Raw genomic sequence first — 14978 nt, 5'->3', positions numbered from 1 at the left:
TCAGCTTCGAGCGGCTTGTCAAAATGTGTCTTGGCATCAGATCCCGCTACCTAGGTAGGTACCGCGCGCCCTGCCCAGGTCATGCAATACAGATTTGAAGGTCACATCGTCGCCCAAGCGCGTGCTGCAGAGGGAGAGTACTCTCATTGCTCTCTAGATGATAATACATACAGCAAGCCAGTATTCCGCGCAGAGTTTTATACATGCGGATGTTTGATCTCAGAATTATTCACGATACACCCTCATACCAGTAGGTTAAGGGCCTCCACGCCATTCAAGGTACGACTGCACTTTAATTTGACACATCTTTCAGTGAGCTAGAATATATTAGATCAGAACGTCCAGTATAAGGGTTTCAGATTGGACTTACCATCTGGTTGAGCGGCAATGTAGCTAACGGCCTTGTCCACTGCAGAAGGTCAATATATGCACCATCGGTAGTATTGGAATTACGTACCGCTGTGAATCGCGTCCGCTTCCTTGTCTGGGATCTCAATACTGAATTCCTGTTCACATTAACCCAAGACCTTGATCTCTGTCTGATATCCGTACCTCTTCAATGGCCATCACAACCTCCACAGTGTCAAGACTATCCAGACCAAGGTCGTTCGAGAAGTGAGAGTTAGGTGCGAGCTATGTGAAATGAGTCTCTGAATATTGGTCAAGTATTGGTTTTGTCGTACCTTTGAGGCGTCCTTGACCTGCAATAACTACATTAGCTCTGAACCTCGATCATCCATTCTTGTTGCTCTCAGTACACACTTTGTCAAAATTCTTTAGAAGGTCCAAGATCCTTCCTTGGATTTCATCTTGTGATAGACCACTGTGGGCGGAGTAGAAACGGATGGCCTGTGAAGTGATCGCAGAAGAGAACTGTTGTGGTTGGAGAAAGCTTCGCGCAACGGGGCGAGTTATAGGTGCTTGCCATTGCTGCGTCGATCGAGCAGCATTTCGCGCGGACTTAGTAATGATGTTTCGCATCATCTTATCTAAGTTTTGAATTGTTCGGAGAGGTTTGCGGTGCTGGTGATGCTGGTGGTGCGAATGCGGATGGAAGGTCTCTCGGCGGCCCTGCAATGATCAGACGTATTGAGTAGCTAAAATCAAAGAAGCGCTATATAGTCAAAGCGTCAGTACGAGATAATCACGTGACCACTTTAGCTACAATCATGTGTCTATCTGTATTCTTGCTTAGAGACACACGATTTGGATTCGATATACAGTGTCTCAATTCGCAGTAATCTACTATTGAGATATGCTGAGGTGGTGCATTGTAAAAGAGCTGCAGATAATTTCGACCTATCAGAAACGGGCCAAATCGATCTGACTAACAGAGCTCGCGAAAGTCAACCTCACGGGTCAGGGCATCATTCAAGAGCGAATATCGTCGCCACAACCAATTCGATCCACCACTGCTCTTCCACACCTGCACAGCACTCACTATGGCCAGCGCGAGGCCACTGATGATGCTGGTGCGCAGTCGCCCCAGCATTTTTGCCTCCTCGCCCGCCCAACAACGTCTACTCGCCGCTTTCTTCACGACCTCTGCCGCTCGTAATGCCTCAGGTAGTGGACGCCCACCGTCGGGATTCCGCATCCCAGCACCAAAGCAATGGGATGAAGGCGAAAGCTCGTTGGACAAAGCTGGAAAATACTTCCTGCTCACTGAGATGTTCCGAGGAATGTGGGTTGTGCTGGAACAGTTTTTTCGAGCACCGTAAGTTATCCGAGCCCAGAGAGGCAATGGCAAGCTGGGGGTGTCTTTGAAATTGGACTGAAGCCTTCCAGATATACGATCTTCTATCCTTTCGAGAAAGGTCCCATTTCGCCCCGCTTCCGCGGTGAGCACGCTCTACGGCGGTATCCCACAGGCGAAGAGAGGTGCATTGCCTGCAAGCTGTGCGAGGCCATTTGCCCAGCCCAAGCTATCACAATCGAAGCAGAGGAACGAGAAGACGGAAGCAGAAGAACAACGAGATACGATATTGACATGACGAAATGCATCTACTGTGGGTTCTGTCAAGAAAGCTGCCCGGTGGACGCTATTGTTGAGGGTCCGAATGCGGAGTATGCCACAGAGACAAGAGAAGAGCTATTGTACAACAAGGAAAAGCTGCTTGCAAATGGCGACAAATGGGAGCCTGAATTGGCCGCGGTGGCGCGAGCAGATGCTCCATACAGATAACACACATGTATCAAAAACTAAGATGCAATATGTATATAACATGACGAACAGGCTGGGCGCCCCTCCAAATGCGCCCCTCCAATTCTCTACATTGCAATGATAAACAGTACGTCTCTTTTGTACTCGAATGGACGAGAATTGGCACTTTTTGCTTTGTGATACAATGCCATGGACCGCTCCCTAGCGCCGCGCATAATGCTATGTAGCTGAAAATGAGAATCTACCGTTTCAACTCCTTGGACAATGCTCCAAGGGGTGATCATTTTTTGGATCGAAAGCTGCCTTCGAAACCAGGACGACTCTTCGGCTTCTTGCTCGGCTTCTTGATTTTCTTATTCTTCACTCCCTTTCCATCTCTGCGTTTCTTGAGATTCTCCTCGCGCTTCTTCTGTCGCATTTCTATACCCTTCTGAACTCCATCAATTCTCTCCGTCCACTCTTTCTCACTCTTCCCCTTCTGCTTATCCTGGCGCTTCAGAGTTTTCTTCAATAAAGATGTATCGTCCCGAACCTTCTCTCCATGCGCTTTCTTCTTCGCATTCAGCCATGCGTCTTTCTCTTCGAGATCCTTTCGCTGTGTTTCATCCAGGCCTTTCAGATGTGCTTGCTTCTTCTCTGCAGTTTTCAAGATAGTCCGAGTATCACCAGGGCCCTTCTTCTTTGTAGAGTCCCGGAATGATGACATAGTTGGATCTAGCTGCTTGCCATCGTCAAATGCAACTCGGCCAAAAAGGAAATTGTTTTCAGTTCTAGGCGAAAACATGTCAGAGCCGGTGAGAGGAGATCCTGAACCCCTCAGCCGTGCCAATTCTGCCTCTGCGGCAAGCTTTTGCTCTTCCTCTTTATCTCGAGATTGCTTTCGCATCTCCTTCTTATGGGCTTTCCTCTCATCTTGCTTCCGTCGCCTCGCTTCGAGAAGTTCTTGACGATTCTTGGCTGGCTTACCATCGATGCCATCGGCTTTGCGGGCGCTACGAAGTTGTTCAATACGAGCCCGTAGTCGCTCTCTTGCTTCGTTGTCGATCGTGCGCAGTTTAGACTTCGATTTTAGGGATTTCTGTGGTATGGCATCAGACGCTGGTGGCACAATAGATGAAGATGACGAGGTGGATGGTATATCAGAGGCTGGTGATTCTGCACGGGGGGTCGAGGGAGCTGTAGATGCGGCTGCATCGTCATCCTCGCCCAGGTCTTTTAGATCGATTTTGTCCATATCATCATCGTCGTCCCGAGATGTATCCGCCGCTGGTTCTTTGTTGGACTTTAGAACCTCAGATTCATTGCAGCTTATCTCTGAATCCTGGACTATGCCAGGCGAAACACTAGTCGGAGCCCTGCTGATCATTTTCGAGGGCGCTCCTGTATCCTGTACAGTCTCCTGCAACTTGGCTTCTTGCTCTTTTCGACGTTGCTGTTTCTCCAGGAGCTTTGCCTTCTGCTTTTCAGCCTTCTCCTTCTGTTTTTCGATCTTCGCCTTGCGCTTTACATCCTTCTCGGCAACAGTGCCCTCATCTGATGTAGCGCTCGGTTGTTCAGTCACAATTTTGGGAGCGTTCTCTTTTTTGTGCTTCTTCATCGTGGGCTTCGTCGCTTCTCGTGGCTTCTCCTTTTCGAAGCCTTCAACATCGCTAGAGCCTTCACCTTCAGGCTGTCGTTTTCGCTTGCGATCCGATTCCTCTAGTTCGATACGTTCGGTTGCTTGTGTTTTCGCACGCTTCTCTCTCTTCAATTGTTTCTTCTGCAGATCGTCATGTGTTAGCTTGCGTCAGCATAGCAGCAGCAGTATGGAGGCTCACGCTCTTCTCTTGACCGTAGTATGCTTCTGATGGTAGAAGTGACATCAAGCCCTCGAAAGATCGAGCATGGCTATTGAGACGAGCCTGGTAGACGAGTTAACATGTATCTAGGATCGCTAATATGAGGAGCAGGCCACTACGAACCTCAAGATCGTCGGCCATATCGGATGCTGCTAAGTGAGACTAGAACCACACGCAACCTTGGAAGTCGATACAATGAGGAGCTTGACAGGTGTATCGAATTCTTCAAGGGCGGAGGTCGAGCTGCGACAATCTTAGAGTGTTGCCGACGTAGCAGAATAGTTTTCTCGAAATGCGGGCGTAGGCGGTGTGCGGCCGGGGTGTGGAATGGTGTGAAATCTTGGCGCACTAGCCGGTGCAGGTTAGCACTGAGGACGACGGGCTGGTCTTCTTTCTTGTATCAACAAAGGCATCGCATTAATTTTGGTTCTCATCCATTGCGAGGTAAACATTAGAACTATTTACGGAGATCGCGGGATCCCAATGAAGCCTCCAATGACTCTTGACTTGCCGTAGTGATCGGCATTGAGGCACGCGCGGCATTGACCAAGCAATCCATCCATAGATAGTTCTAAGATGCTAAGCCACGTCCACGTCCGCCCTTAAACTTCATACAACCTCGCGAGCATTCTTCAGACCACTAAACACGAACATCAGTATTCTGAATATATCTCAGTCGTAAATCAGATATCAAGTCCGCTTGCCTAGCTCATAGACGCCCTAGTCGCCACTTCTGTCTAGATATTCTCTTTAATCCAATTTGAAAGACATCTGACACAACTGACCGCAGCTCTTGATGGAAGGCCCTATTGAGAATTCTACGCCTATAGAGGCTAAATCTCTGTCTCTTTTAACTGACCTTGCGTCAAATCCTCCACAGAATCTGGCGACCACACGGCACGATAGACATCCTCCACTAGTGTTGTACATTGCTCGTGTGCCTGGAAGTAGAGGTCTGCTGTCCAAGTATTACAAGCGACATGTGGCTGACGGCTCTGCAGACGTGTTTTTGTCTCCAATGAAACCCAGAGATAAAGTTGTAACTGCGGAGGATGTGCAAAGTTCGTTGTATTATATACACGTGGATCGGCCCGGTGATGGAAGTCTGTTAAAGTCTTCCGATGGTTCCTGTGACGAATCTACCGTCGAAGAGAGCGATAAACCGCCTTCATCAGATATCTTGACCCGGAAGCCTATGCTTCCTGCTCGACCCCTCGCGAACGACTTCTTGAGAGCGGAGCGCCCAGGACATCCGAGTCGTCCCTTGCACGTTGATCCTCAACGTTTCTCTGGCAAACCTAGCTCAGGTCTGCTTACCAGTCGGACAGATGTAGAGACTCAGCACAATGTATCCTCTGCAGCTTTTACTCGAAAGCCTATAGCTTCAGGAACATCGAATCCGAAGCACTCGTCAGTGACATTCGATGATTTTCTAGGTAGCACTGGGTCTCAGGGGCTCGACCCACATACACTCTCGCATCAGCGTAGTTCTTTTCAACCATTACCAGCAGTGGCCCCTCAGGAATATCAATCACGGGTTCTACCAGAGAACGTGAGGCCAGGAACGAACAAACATGGCCTAGGGCTTTCTTCCAGAAGTTCCACCACAGAAGAACAGCGACGTGATGTTCGAATGAGACCCGAGCATTCACAAGATAGTGGGCTCGAAAATCAGAATACTTCCCAGGTACAGGAGCCAGGTATCTCTCTTACGCTGATCAGGAGAGACCCGGCGTCGGGTAACCAGTGGAACGTGGGCAAGGTTCTTGATATACCTCTTCATGGTGTATCATCATCTTCATCATCACAGTCTTGGACAAGCCAAAAAAGCAAGCGTGTAGGAACTCCTATATGCCTCGATATATCAAATCCTGGCTACTCAAAGTTTGTCACAGATGTTGAGCGAGTACCGGATAGAACAAGCATACATAGTGATACCATGGAGATACCACAAATAATCTTCCGAAGACGACTGTGGATGGAGGGAGCGAGGTTCACAGACCCGGCCTTTGGGCATAGGAAGAAACGGTCGGATACTTCAGAGACAGGCGTGGGTAATAATTTTGAAAATGGTCCTTTAGTTAGAGACGCTCAGGGCTATCTTGTCTCAGACGATTCAGCCAGGACAACAACGTTCAAAGGATACGCATTTGAGACTCCTTGGAGGACAAGGTGTGAATTTGTGACTAGTGGAGGAGGGGGCTCGCTTCGGGTATGAGCTGGCTGTGCACAACGGCAATGTCTACTTTCTGCTAACATATTCACAGTGTATACACATATCAAATGCTAACGGTGGTCGTACACCAATACTCACATCAGTTAGTGAGTTACGTTTCAACCTCCCAAATGCCTTCAGTAAGATGCATTCACGACAGACTTCCGACGATGGGTCTTCAAAGAGAAGGTCTCTCTTTGGCAAGTCTAAGCTTGCTGGATCATTGGCAGAGTCTACACGCGCGAGTATGCACGAAAACGAAAAGATGGACCTGGCCCTGGGGCAAGAAACGGCTGGTGGTGGATTTGGAGGGAAGCAGGCCAAGCTAGGAAAACTCATAATCGAAGATGTGGGGCTCCAGATGATGGATCTCGTTGTGGCTGCCAATATGGGTCTTTGGTGGCGCGCATATGAACGAACGGACAAAAGGTAAAAACAACCTGTTTGACATGATAGACCTCGTACTTGGCTCGGTCCAGGAACGAAGCTTATATAAAGGTCGAATACCGTGAGAGTTCAATGTTACGATGAATTACTATAGCGTTCCGTAAATGAATCAGAGTAGAAGATCACAATGCGTCCTAGCGTAGTCGAACATCGTCACTGTTAGTGCCACACACTGTAGAGCGACCAAACGAACACAGGGATACTGCCATGGGTGTTTGATCACAATACAACCACACATCGAAAGGCCATTACCATGCATGTGGAGCAAACAAACGTCTCCTTGTCCATGTGACGAACTCTATCAGACCAAAGGGGCGAGAAACGGTAACGAGGCAGGGAAACGTTACTCAGATCCGTTGCATGAGTTTTTGGGTACCAGAAACTGAGTGACTGACTGTCATTTCCTATATAATTGTGAACAAACCTCGAACTGGTGATACTCGTATGAGTAAATAGTTGGATAGAGGCGTAGTAAACACAAGAGCCACACTGTTAGACTTTCGATCAGATCTGATTAGGAATGTGTGTATATCAACAGCCACTAGCTACGTCTCGCCCAGAGGAAAGCCACCATAGGAAGGCGAAACTTTGTTCCCGAGGATGCCTTACTGGCGTTCACTGTCCTATTTGTTTTTGAATAACTAATAGAGATCACACTAGTTGCACACAGACGTCACTTCTGCTGCGTGAAGCGACGGGATTTTTCACTTTAATCCCACTCGAGAGCTCTCCTTTCCACAAATGACAATTTCAACATTTCAACAACTGGGTATAGATTGGTTGACATTCAACCAGCATGACCTGTCGTTCACGATACGAAGACCTACTTGAGGCGCAACAACGCCACGACATCAATAAAAGCAAATATATCGAACACAGCCGTCTTGGAGCGATGAGTGAGCGACCTGGCGAAGTCAAAGCCAAGGACTTGACGGGATGTGATCTAGTTTGTATCAGTACCTCCTTCGAGGAACTCTGTGAATTTGTTAGATCCTCACAGAACCCTACATTCGGCAAGATTCGCAGTCTCACTATAGTTGTCAATGGCGCCGACTGGGACGAAGCTCAGGATGACCTTCTTGCCATCGCTCTATCCCCGCTGCAGGCCCGTGATGCCTGGGGATGCCCACGCAATCACGAATCGCGTCATAAGCTGGATACCTTGAGAATCGTTGTTGAAGGAAACACTCTTTTCACAAGACGGACTTACACCCTTGTATCCGCTGCTGGATCTGAATTTGCGCCACCAGGTACCGTATATTGATACTATAGCTTTCTCTTCTGACTCCCAGCTAGAACTGAAGAGATTCCATGGCAAAGAAAGAGATCTCCATGCTATTGCAACCACCCTTCCAACGCTCAAAAGCATTGAAACGTACAGGAACTATCCTATCCAATCGGTCGAAAAGCAATTCTTTCAGGCTTTGTTCGAAATCCGTGGCGTCAAGAATGCCATCATCGATGGTCCGATGGAACCTGTACTTCGACTGGACGTGCAAGATGCACTGACAGCACCATTTGATGCATCAAGAACAGCAGCAGGTCGTTTGCTGAAAGAATTCGCCACAAAAGACACAAAGATCGATTCCAGAAACTCAGATGATCTCGATACAGGCCTCATTGACTTCCAATTCTTCACTATGCGTCGGATAGGCCAGGGAGACAAAGACGACCTCGATAAGCCAAATCCCGCACACTTGCGTGACCCAAAACACGACCCAAGATACGGCACCAACGAGGCAAGATTCAGAAGAGGTCTAATGGTAAAGCATGAACTCAAAGGAAACATTATCGCCCGGCCAGGGGCAACTGATAAATGTAACCGAGTGGTTTTAGGATGGGACGCTCCACGACACTTGAGAAGGGCCAACTACATCAGGCAGGATTCGAATTCTCGGCCTCAGCAAACCCAGCCAACGGTGGACTCTGCCAGCGAGATGGATGTGGATGACATCTAGCTGCAGTAAAATAAAAAACTCCATCTGAGAGTATCGAGATATGATTGGATATGTGGTTGTGGACAAGGAGATGTGATGCAGGAATTCGCCAATTCGCGTCACAGTCTTGGGATGGCTGCTCATACAGCGATAGTGGAAGCATTTATGGAATAACGTAATTGTTCTTCGAAATAGATGGCACAGACAGAACGGAAATTCGACATAAGAACAGCTTCATTGCAATGAGTTCATGATTGAATAGCCAGCCTAGAGGTCTTGGAGACTATTAGAATGGAAGAAACCATGATAATATTGGAGAACAGAATGCCAGGTATAGAATAGATGGTATTCCTAATTGTGGATCATTTCAAGGGCCGATAAATGTGACCTGGATCAAAAGTGAGGAGCGCTTCCAAGTTTGAATGGATAGTGGAATTCGGGCTTTGTTTGGTAAGGACATTTGAGCTGTGCTTGATCATTTTGATCATATCATTATGTGTATCGATTGACGTTGGATGTTCGTTAGTGAGATGGATGGCTTGGCAAGGCTCGAGTTGCTTACGTGAAGCTCTACCTACCGTGACGCGCTCCTATGCCTAACGGAACTTGAAGATCGAGCAGCTCATCTACCACCACCTCAACTAAAAGAATCCTGTCTTGTATAAACCCTCGGCTTACTTCTATACATCTCGCTGTCTTTAGCTCCCCTTTAGTCGTTCCCTGCTAAACCTTGACATCATTCGCCATGGACACTTTAGTAGCTCAGTACAGCCGGCCAGCATTCGAGAATGAGGGCTATGCGCAGGACGACGATCAACAGCTCATAACCCAAATCACTCCTCCTCTCTCCCTGAAGTTTGCACTACCTCCAGTGGCTCAGGTAAGAACACCGGGGAGCTACATAGCTAGTAATGCCACAGCTAACAATATCTCACCTCCAGTCATCATCATGGCTTCGAGCAATGACCGACGACTACTCCAACCCGAACTGCCCCATCAAGATTGCCCACGGAACCACCACGCTGGCCTTCCGCTTCCAGGGTGGAATCATAGTCGCTACAGATTCAAGAGCAACGGCTGGAAATTGGATAGCCAGTCAGACAGTCAAGAAGGTTATCGAGATCAACAGCTGTTTGTTGGGAACTATGGCTGGTGGTGCTGCTGTACGTTGTTATGAAACTATATTTAAGGTCTGGAGGTAGATTGACTGATATCGGGTTATAGGACTGTCAATACTGGCTCGCATACCTAGGCATGCAATGTCGCCTCCACGAGCTCCGTCACAAGCGTCGCATATCGGTTGCTGCAGCCTCCAAGATCCTCGCCAACCTTGTCTATTCATACAAGGGTATGGGCTTGAGCATGGTAAGATACTTCTGAGACCAATCCCCATAGCATTCATCACCTTAGCGTTCAATACTGACTCACTCATCTTATAGGGTACTATGTGCGCTGGTGTGACACCCCAAGAAGGACCCGCACTATATTACATTGACAGTGACGGTACGCGTCTCTCTGGCAATCTGTTTTGTGTTGGCTCTGGTCAAACATTTGCTTACGGTGTGCTCGACGCCGAATACAAATATGACCTAACCGAGGAGGAGGCACTGGAGCTAGGCCGTCGCAGCATTCTGGCCGCTACCCATCGTGATGCTTTTTCGGGTGGTTTTATCAACCTGTACCACGTCAAGGAGGATGGCTGGGTCAAGCATGGCTTCAACGACACTAATCCGATCTTCTGGAAGACGAAGTTGGAGAAGGGAGAGTTCTCGAATGTTACCTCAAAGTTGGTTTAAGTGCAAGCTGGAAGGTCGACTTGCATAACTAGGCGTCACGCATAGAGCGTAGGATTGAAGCAGCTATTAACTGCTTATGTAACTTCAATATCTTGTGATATTAGATTTAATGCAGTCGGTTCCTGCAACATCATCAGTCAGCCGGTGCTACATGTGCAGTTGTCCAGCTTCCCTAGAGCACCAATTTTCGAAATGTATGCCATGAATGATCACTCTTAGAACAGAGGTGAGTTTGATTAAAGGAGAGATGCTCTTCGTGTTAAACTGTGAAAACGATGGAAATCTGCAATACTTCATTTATATGATCTGTGGGACAGTATAAAACGGGTTAGAGCTCTTGATTGATCGAGGAGTGTTCACTTGGTTTATGGCTGTTGGAAATTTGGTTCAAAGTCATGATGTCCATATTGTTACGAGTCACAAGGTATATCTACGTTGCGCACCGAGCCCCCAAACCCTGGGACGTACCCTCCTTAGGAATCCGGCTGCTCGCGAAAGATAACCTGTGAGCCCTTATAAAGACCGAAGTAAAGCAAAGTTATTGATGGTTGCTTGAAAACGATAGACGAAATCCCTGATTGGGCCGAATGTCAAGCCTTAACTCATAAGCGTCTGGCTCTTTTCTGTGCCCCGATATGCACTGTTGCCCATCGGCGGAGTACCGAGTGAGTCAGCCGCTGTTTTTAGCTGTTTCGGGGGCTCAGAGCATTTGTTGCTTAGAAACCGTGGACCTTGGATGTCGTTAGTATTAAGTTGCCTGGGCAAGTCGCTATAAAAGAGACTTACTTTGATAGTCTTGGCGTCCATGTTCAAGAAGTCCTTGGAGGTAAGAAACTCATAGACGTTCTTGCGCTGGTCACCTTGAAGTTGAATCACCTCTTTGTGGGTGCTCTTCTTCTTCTTGTCTTTTTTCTCAGACTTCTTGGGATCCTTCTTCTCGGCCTCGTCGTCCGACTTCTTGTCGGCTTTGGCGTCTAGCTCGGCATTCTTGTCTTCGACGCTTTCCGGGACGATAGTACCATTACAAGCGAACTTCTTCTTGAAGTGTTTGATAATCAGATCGAAGTTGAATTTCTGGTTGTTCAAACCTTGGACAGTAGTAAGGGTCTTACGACCATTGCGCTCTGCAGACGACATCGTTAGCGACGAGTAGCTTGACCAAGCTCGATATACAGGAATACACAGTAGGTATTTGTGTGGAAGATTTGCTAAACTTACGCTGGATACGAATATGAATGTAGTCCTGGGACTTGTGGACCTTCTCGCCAGAGTCGTCGTCGGCCTCGGCGAACGGGTCTGAGCGGATACTTAGTACACAATTCTCTACTTCAAATATATATGACACGATTCGTAACGCCTCCAAGCACGAAAGCATCGTAACGCGAGCATCCTGAAATACTTCAAGCGACGCGGCGAAGAGCCATCGGAGGGGCCGTCAGAAGCGGGGCAACACACTTACCCTTGTCTTTGAGATTCTCGATGATTGACATAAACTCGAGTTTTGCTGTAACCCTTTGATGGTGTTGTTGAACTGAGGGTTTCTGGGGGATAGCCGCGGCTGGTGGTGACTTGGATCGTAGAAAGTGGAGTGGAGAGTGGTTGTTGGTGGTTCGTTGAAGGAGAGAAGGAGTCGGAATGGAGGGCTGGGCAAGAAGGCAAAGAGGCGGGCGACGCCAGGCAGAAACGGGGCTAGTGACATTTCCTCTGACCTTCGCCACTCACCGTGCACAGCCTCCTCAAAAGGTTAATGTTAATTGTGAAGCCAGCACTCTCATTCATCGGCACGAACTTTTGGTCATCTAGTATTCACTGACTCATAGAACCATCACTATCGCCGTTCTCCATACACCCTCGTAGACAATCGTCTCATTGTTCCATTGCCAGCCTGTGCAGCCTTTGTGTTACTTTTGGGCTCGCTGAGACATGCCACCCACGATAAGCCGGGGGTCTCCGATGTATTCGTCCACGGGCATTCCTCGCAAAGAGATAAGAGTTTGCTGCGAGCAGACAACTATTGAAGCCTGTGACACCACATTATCCTTTCTAGGACCTGCATCGATGTCATTCATGCTAGTTGACTAATAAGAACATCACCCCCTCATATATGAAAGCTTAGAACATAACAAGCAGTCACTTCATACGTATGTGCTGCGTTGACAGCATTATGAGACCCCTCAAGATATTACATCTCGAAAGAGGTATTGACGGAATATCACTATGCATACATCAAGCTCAAGCATATGGGTCCGACGTGACTAAAAGTCCACGGACATGCTCTTTAAATCAAGTGCTACCAGAAAGCCCCCGTTTGAATCCGCTACAACGATGAGCCTGATATACCAGCATTCAGTATTGAATCCAAATTCTCAAGGGCTGTTTATGCTTACCTCCATCGATGCAGATGTTCTGCCCAGTGGCAGACCTGGAGATTGCAAGCGTTCGCACTTGATCAGCAACATCCTGAGACGTCAGCGAAGCGGGTCTGCAATGTTATATGGCATTTCACGAACCTCTGGAGTGGCCAGACGCTTGAGCTTTGTACTATTTTTCGCCGCTTCTCTCTTCGATTCGGGGAATTTCATGCCCCATTCCTGGACACCATTAGCCCTGAAGCATATGCAGGTATTAGACCGCCCACAGTCAACATCAATCCTGGCGATACCGAATTCACCCTGATCTTGGGACCGCATATTACAGCGAGAGCCTTAGCCAGATGGATTTGCGCGGCTTTGGTCACGGAATATGGCTAGATCTGATGTCAATTCCAGCTAGCTTTTTCGTGACAAGTCTACACACCAAAGAGCTCCCGCTTGGTTTCACTCCAGCAACACTGGCTGTAGAGATGAAAGTACCCTCTGTCTCATCGAGGTATTGTTTACTACTATACAGAAGCCATAGATGAGTCTTGACGTTGTAAAGGAAGCATTTATCCCAGTCCTCGTCAATGACGCCCTCGTCCAGGTTCGTGAAGTCCGTTATTCTCGTCCAGCCTGCATTCGAGACAACGACGTCGAGTCTGCCCATAGTCTTGATGGTCTCGGCTACCATGTTTTGTACAGCTGTCTTATCTCCAACATCTGCTTTGATGGCGTGAAAGCGAGGTGCCTGAGAATGTTGGACTGTACTGGGTATGCCGGATAGTTCCTCGAGAAGAGCCTCTGCTCGCGACGAGTTGTTGGCATAGTTGACAACCTTCAGTCACATTAATTGTTCTGCATCACACATTCACAATGCTATAAGGACTCATGGCCAGGGACACTTACTACTCGGAAGTCCGGAGCAAGCACGCGAGCTACAGCTGCGCCCAGACCGGCAGTACCCGCTGTGATCAAGGCGACTTTTTGAATTGACATGGTGCTGATTGATCTTGAAAACACAGGTCTCTCTCTTCTTAGGCATAGAAGTCGATAAAGCCCCCCGCGCATCAGTTCCGGTGTGGGGTACCCTATGACGCGAGGTGTTACGCGGAACCTTCCGCCACGGATCTATTATATTCGAGAAGTCCAATCGTCCGCATGAGGACTGCCAATAAGTTCGATATTTCGAGTATCCTTGGGCACATAGGAGTACAATAACTAAGTAACACGGGGAAGAGACTTGTCATTGTAGTCGAAGACTCTCTCCCAATATGCAGGAAATCTGACAGTCTTCAATGACTGATACCTGCCCCAACCTCGCCCACCGTTGCCCAGCATGCATCCACTCTACGCACACTTGTACCTGACGATCCATGCATCCATCACCACAGCCAAGCAAAGCCCCGCTTCGCTTCGTTCATTTACGCACCGCTCTCCGAGCCCGCAAAGATAATCTCGACGACGACGACGACGACAGTCTCACTCTCTGCTCTGCTCCTCTCCTTTCCACCAGACACAACAATCGGAAGATTTGGTTTCCAACGTGGTGGTATTCATTATATCACATGAACCGACTCACTCTCGCCAGAACACGACACGACACGACACGACATGCACCGCACCTACGCCCCCCGCACTGCCTACCTGCGGGTGGGAAATTGCGCATGTCAATATTCTAACGCTCCATCCATTGCCGACAATTGAGCATGCAGACGGCAGGTTATATATACCTGGTACCTAGTACCTAGTTACCTCGCCGTAGTAATAATTACCTAGTGGTATTATTAGTAGTACCTACCTAGCAGTAGACGAACTAGACTACGCTAATCCATAAGCGAAGCGATAGCATGGATATAACGCAATCATCAGGATACATACATACATACATATAGTAGTATGGCTCCCAGTAAGTAGGGGCGATTGATTTTTCTTCTTCTCTCCTTTCTTTTCGATAGAGTAATAAATACCTAATTAGGGCAGGCAAATGCACAGTACCAAATGCAGACCTGCACGTTTGTTGCACAGCCTGATCTCAGCTGACGGCAATATTCATATAATTAGCAAAGCAGCCAGGGAGCATACTACCTACGGCTAGGTTACATCGATTCAAGTCCGATTGGCTCAATCGCCTATCAATAACCTAGCATTCGCCATACTTGATGAGGACGATGGTTGTCGTCGTCATCCGGCGATAAACACATGCAGATGTTAGCCCTACAGTCAC

The 14978-nt window shown here is 48.1% G+C and overlaps 8 protein-coding genes across 8 annotated transcripts; 4 read left to right on the top strand and 4 right to left on the bottom strand.

Moving 5' to 3' along the window:
- Positions 1–7: 7 nt before the first annotated feature.
- On the bottom strand, positions 8–1267 carry EJ05DRAFT_537182 (acyl carrier protein). The gene is made up of 6 exons (XM_033749364.1): positions 763–1267; positions 684–701; positions 553–633; positions 458–506; positions 371–409; positions 8–317 (listed from the first exon to the last, which is right to left on the bottom strand). The coding sequence occupies exons 1-6, from the start codon at positions 982–984 to the stop codon at positions 310–312; spliced, it is 417 nt and encodes a 138-aa protein (XP_033602455.1). The 5' UTR covers positions 985–1267; the 3' UTR covers positions 8–309.
- On the top strand, positions 1214–2315 carry EJ05DRAFT_318779 (NADH-quinone oxidoreductase subunit I). The gene is made up of 2 exons (XM_033740744.1): positions 1214–1717; positions 1789–2315. The coding sequence occupies exons 1-2, from the start codon at positions 1443–1445 to the stop codon at positions 2183–2185; spliced, it is 672 nt and encodes a 223-aa protein (XP_033602454.1). The 5' UTR covers positions 1214–1442; the 3' UTR covers positions 2186–2315.
- A 49-nt stretch (positions 2316–2364) lies between these two features.
- Positions 2365–4470, bottom strand: EJ05DRAFT_318853 (SURF6-domain-containing protein). Its single transcript, XM_033740745.1, has 3 exons — positions 4126–4470; positions 3982–4065; positions 2365–3920 (listed from the first exon to the last, which is right to left on the bottom strand). Exons 1-3 carry the CDS (start codon positions 4141–4143, stop codon positions 2445–2447), a joined length of 1578 nt encoding a protein of 525 aa, XP_033602453.1. The 5' UTR covers positions 4144–4470; the 3' UTR covers positions 2365–2444.
- EJ05DRAFT_475020 (uncharacterized protein) lies at positions 4418–6798 on the top strand. Its single transcript, XM_033743716.1, has 3 exons — positions 4418–4955; positions 5004–6214; positions 6270–6798. The coding sequence occupies exons 1-3, from the start codon at positions 4799–4801 to the stop codon at positions 6648–6650; spliced, it is 1749 nt and encodes a 582-aa protein (XP_033602452.1). The 5' UTR covers positions 4418–4798; the 3' UTR covers positions 6651–6798.
- Positions 6799–7392: 594 nt separating this feature from the next.
- EJ05DRAFT_509666 (uncharacterized protein) lies at positions 7393–9094 on the top strand. Its single transcript, XM_033748114.1, has 2 exons — positions 7393–7914; positions 7961–9094. Exons 1-2 carry the CDS (start codon positions 7461–7463, stop codon positions 8620–8622), a joined length of 1116 nt encoding a protein of 371 aa, XP_033602451.1. The 5' UTR covers positions 7393–7460; the 3' UTR covers positions 8623–9094.
- A 131-nt stretch (positions 9095–9225) lies between these two features.
- On the top strand, positions 9226–10535 carry EJ05DRAFT_475019 (proteasome component PRE2). The gene is made up of 4 exons (XM_033743715.1): positions 9226–9481; positions 9543–9764; positions 9826–9966; positions 10041–10535. Exons 1-4 carry the CDS (start codon positions 9347–9349, stop codon positions 10395–10397), a joined length of 855 nt encoding a protein of 284 aa, XP_033602450.1. The 5' UTR covers positions 9226–9346; the 3' UTR covers positions 10398–10535.
- A 550-nt stretch (positions 10536–11085) lies between these two features.
- Positions 11086–11995, bottom strand: EJ05DRAFT_451034 (eukaryotic translation initiation factor SUI1). Its single transcript, XM_033742381.1, has 5 exons — positions 11857–11995; positions 11616–11693; positions 11397–11521; positions 11184–11288; positions 11086–11128 (listed from the first exon to the last, which is right to left on the bottom strand). Exons 1-5 carry the CDS (start codon positions 11885–11887, stop codon positions 11114–11116), a joined length of 354 nt encoding a protein of 117 aa, XP_033602449.1. The 5' UTR covers positions 11888–11995; the 3' UTR covers positions 11086–11113.
- Positions 11996–12590: 595 nt separating this feature from the next.
- Positions 12591–14048, bottom strand: EJ05DRAFT_318256 (NAD(P)-binding protein). The gene is made up of 6 exons (XM_033740742.1): positions 13661–14048; positions 13194–13589; positions 13036–13143; positions 12908–12988; positions 12785–12857; positions 12591–12728 (listed from the first exon to the last, which is right to left on the bottom strand). Exons 1-6 carry the CDS (start codon positions 13820–13822, stop codon positions 12715–12717), a joined length of 834 nt encoding a protein of 277 aa, XP_033602448.1. The 5' UTR covers positions 13823–14048; the 3' UTR covers positions 12591–12714.
- Positions 14049–14978: the final 930 nt, after the last annotated feature.

This window comes from Pseudovirgaria hyperparasitica (assembly GCF_010093815.1).
Source record: "Pseudovirgaria hyperparasitica strain CBS 121739 unplaced genomic scaffold EJ05scaffold_5, whole genome shotgun sequence".
Taxonomy (NCBI): Eukaryota; Fungi; Ascomycota; class Dothideomycetes; order Acrospermales; family Acrospermaceae; genus Pseudovirgaria; species Pseudovirgaria hyperparasitica.
The sequence above is the reverse complement of the archived record's forward strand: the minus strand, read 5'-3'. Positions and strand labels throughout refer to the sequence as shown.

Bases quoted from the DNA above. Each gene is read 5' to 3' on its own strand.
- EJ05DRAFT_537182 (XM_033749364.1), bottom strand. From the start codon at position 984: ATGATGCGAAACATCATTACTAAGTCCGCGCGAAATGCTGCTCGATCG. The intron at 507-552 runs GTACGGATATCA...TAATGTGAACAG, and splicing joins TTGTGATGGCCATTGAAGAG to GAATTCAGTATTGAGATCCC. The intron at 410-457 runs GTACGTAATTCC...GACCTTCTGCAG, and splicing joins AGCGGACGCGATTCACAGCG to TGGACAAGGCCGTTAGCTAC.
- EJ05DRAFT_318853 (XM_033740745.1), bottom strand. The intron at 3,921-3,981 runs GTGAGCCTCCAT...GATCTGCAGAAG, and splicing joins ACTACGGTCAAGAGAAGAGC to AAACAATTGAAGAGAGAGAA.
- EJ05DRAFT_475019 (XM_033743715.1), top strand. From the start codon at position 9,347: ATGGACACTTTAGTAGCTCAGTACAGCCGGCCAGCATTCGAGAATGAG. The intron at 9,482-9,542 runs GTAAGAACACCG...TCTCACCTCCAG, and splicing joins CACTACCTCCAGTGGCTCAG to TCATCATCATGGCTTCGAGC. The intron at 9,765-9,825 runs GTACGTTGTTAT...ATCGGGTTATAG, and splicing joins CTATGGCTGGTGGTGCTGCT to GACTGTCAATACTGGCTCGC.
- EJ05DRAFT_318779 (XM_033740744.1), top strand. From the start codon at position 1,443: ATGGCCAGCGCGAGGCCACTGATGATGCTGGTGCGCAGTCGCCCCAGC. The intron at 1,718-1,788 runs GTAAGTTATCCG...GAAGCCTTCCAG, and splicing joins GAACAGTTTTTTCGAGCACC to ATATACGATCTTCTATCCTT.
- EJ05DRAFT_509666 (XM_033748114.1), top strand. From the start codon at position 7,461: ATGACCTGTCGTTCACGATACGAAGACCTACTTGAGGCGCAACAACGC. The intron at 7,915-7,960 runs GTACCGTATATT...ACTCCCAGCTAG, and splicing joins ATCTGAATTTGCGCCACCAG to AACTGAAGAGATTCCATGGC.
- EJ05DRAFT_451034 (XM_033742381.1), bottom strand. From the start codon at position 11,887: ATGTCAATCATCGAGAATCTCAAAGACAAGG. The intron at 11,694-11,856 runs GTAAGTGTGTTG...GTATCCGCTCAG, and splicing joins CGAGAATCTCAAAGACAAGG to ACCCGTTCGCCGAGGCCGAC. The intron at 11,522-11,615 runs GTAAGTTTAGCA...TGTCGTCTGCAG, and splicing joins CATTCATATTCGTATCCAGC to AGCGCAATGGTCGTAAGACC.
- EJ05DRAFT_318256 (XM_033740742.1), bottom strand. From the start codon at position 13,822: ATGCGCGGGGGGCTTTATCGACTTCTATGCCTAAGAAGAGAGAGACCT. The intron at 13,590-13,660 runs GTAAGTGTCCCT...ATGTGACTGAAG, and splicing joins TTGCTCCGGACTTCCGAGTA to GTTGTCAACTATGCCAACAA. The intron at 12,858-12,907 runs GTTCGTGAAATG...CTGACGTCTCAG, and splicing joins AGCGTCTGGCCACTCCAGAG to GATGTTGCTGATCAAGTGCG.
- EJ05DRAFT_475020 (XM_033743716.1), top strand. From the start codon at position 4,799: ATGGAAGGCCCTATTGAGAATTCTACGCCTATAGAGGCTAAATCTCTG. The intron at 4,956-5,003 runs GTCTGCTGTCCA...ACGGCTCTGCAG, and splicing joins TCGTGTGCCTGGAAGTAGAG to ACGTGTTTTTGTCTCCAATG. The intron at 6,215-6,269 runs GTATGAGCTGGC...ACATATTCACAG, and splicing joins GAGGAGGGGGCTCGCTTCGG to TGTATACACATATCAAATGC.